Source organism: Myotis lucifugus, unplaced genomic scaffold (genome assembly GCF_000147115.1).
Source record: "Myotis lucifugus unplaced genomic scaffold, Myoluc2.0 scaffold_458, whole genome shotgun sequence".
Taxonomy (NCBI): domain Eukaryota; kingdom Metazoa; phylum Chordata; class Mammalia; order Chiroptera; family Vespertilionidae; genus Myotis; species Myotis lucifugus.
Genome location: NW_005871506.1, coordinates 437,028 through 439,003, shown reverse-complemented (window position 1 = coordinate 439,003; position 1,976 = coordinate 437,028). Strand labels below are relative to the sequence as shown.

At 49.1% G+C, this 1,976-nt stretch overlaps 1 protein-coding gene across 1 annotated transcript in view; it reads right to left on the bottom strand.

Annotated features, from left to right (window-relative positions):
* The window catches only part of LOC102417459 (acyl-coenzyme A synthetase ACSM4, mitochondrial-like), a 53,035-nt gene that overhangs the window by 2,567 nt on the left and 48,492 nt on the right, over positions 1-1,976 (bottom strand). Inside the window, 5 exon segments of the mRNA XM_023744379.1 lie at positions 7-52; positions 55-98; positions 100-113; positions 715-816; positions 951-1,031. Coding sequence (XP_023600147.1) covers positions 7-52; positions 55-98; positions 100-113; positions 715-816; positions 951-1,031 — 287 coding nt within the window.

Genomic DNA, 1,976 nt, shown 5'->3' with positions numbered 1-1,976 from the left:
GATGACGTCATCAGTCTGCCAACAAACCAGAAGTACCCGTCGCTGTCCATCACGCTCTGTCTCCAGTGACATAAAATTCCCTCTTATCGTGGCGGCAGTTTCCCTGGATTGTCCTAGGAATCAAAGATGACCAGGGGGTTAATTCAGTCAGAACAGAAAAAGGGGCCTGGCGCCCATGAAGTGACTAATACACTGCACATCCTAATTCTAAAGAAGCGAATTTTTTTTAAAATATATTTTATTGATTTTTACAGAGAGGAAGGGAGAGGGATAGAGAGTTAGAAACATCGATGAGAAACATCGATCAGCCGCCTCCTGCACACATGCCCTTGACCGGAATCGAACCTGGGACCCTTCAGTCCACAGACCGACGCTCTATCCACTGAGCCAAACTGGTTAGGGCGAAGAAGCGAATTTTTAAGAAGGTAGTTTATAGTATAGAACACAGAAGGCCTGAGAGTATAACAAGTAAATCTCTCACCGCTAGGGCCCTCGCCCCCCACCCCCGCAGCCACCGCACCGGTTTCTAGCCGCGCACTTTAATATTCACAAACTCCGAGGAGACAGAAACTATCCCCCCTTCACAGCTGAGTAGACTTGGAGGCTGGGACTTGCCCAAGGTTCCATGCCAACATGGTGGTAAACCTGGGCCCCAGTCTGTCTGCATCCCTGGCCAGCTCTTCTATTCAAGCAGAGCAGCTCTCATTCTCCTACCACATATTCTGAGAAGAAAGAGAAGGGCCGGGTATGCTTCAGTGCGAGGGCAATGTCTCCTTCCTGGCCAGTTGGCAGGATGTTGCCATTTTCATCTATAATCTAAAATGAAAGAAGCAGTTTAGGTTCTTTAAGTTTTTTTTTTTCACAAAGTGAAAATGGGTTAGGAATCGTTATATAATGGTCAGTGGAAAACGACAGGAAACATTCTTTTTGAACCAGTCGGTGTCACCCACCTGGACATCATAGGGCAGGACTCCCTTCCCCATCGAGCCCGGTTTAATTTTCTGTCCTTTCAGATTGGCACAAATGATGCCCTGTAGGGAACAGATTTTATATAAATAGGCAAAGATTCATTTTCAGCAGCTGTTTATATTACGACAGTGCAACTGGGACTTGGTTTTTACCAGTTCTCCCAGTATGCGAGCACCAGCTCTCCAGTAAGCAAGCACCAGCTGTCCCAGTAAGCAAGCACCAGCTCTCCAGTGAGCAAGCACCAGCTCTCCAGTAAGCAAGCACCAGCTGTCCCAGTAAGCAAGCACCAGCTCTCCCAGTAAGCAAGCACCAGCTCTCCCAGTAAGCAAGCACCAGCTCTCCCAGTAAGCAAGCACCAGTTCTCCCAGTATGCAAGCACCAGCTCTCCAGTATGCAAGCACCAGCTCTCCCAGTATGCAAGCACCAGCTCTCCCAGTAAGCAAGCACCAGCTCTCCAGTATGCAAGCACCAGCTGTCCCAGTAAGCAAGCACCAGCTGTCCCAGTATGCGAGCACCAGCTGTCCCAGTATGCAAGCTCATATTCTAAAGTACTTTAGACTGGTGGTTCTCAAACTTGAGTGTTTGTCAGAATCACCTGGGGTTTGTTAAAACACAGGTTCTCGGCCCATCCCAGAGTTTCTAACTCAGTAGGTCTGGGGAGGGGGATTCTGAGAATTTGTGTTTCTACCTAATTCCCACATGCCGCTGGCACTGCAGGTTGGAGGCCCACAGGTGACCACTCCTTTAGGCTGAGGTACCTGACAGGCACCTTGGATGAACTCCTCACTGGGGCTCTCTGGGTCCTTCCCAGTGTGATGGGAAGATGAGTTGCGTAGCCCTGGCGGGGAGCTCACTTGGAGAGCATCCTCCCGATACCCCAAGGTTGTGGGTTTGATCCCCGGTCAGGGCACATACAAGAATCAACCAATGAATGCACAACTAAATGGGAACAACAGGGTCCATGTTTCCCTCTCTCAATCAATCGATAATTACACCAACAGAATATA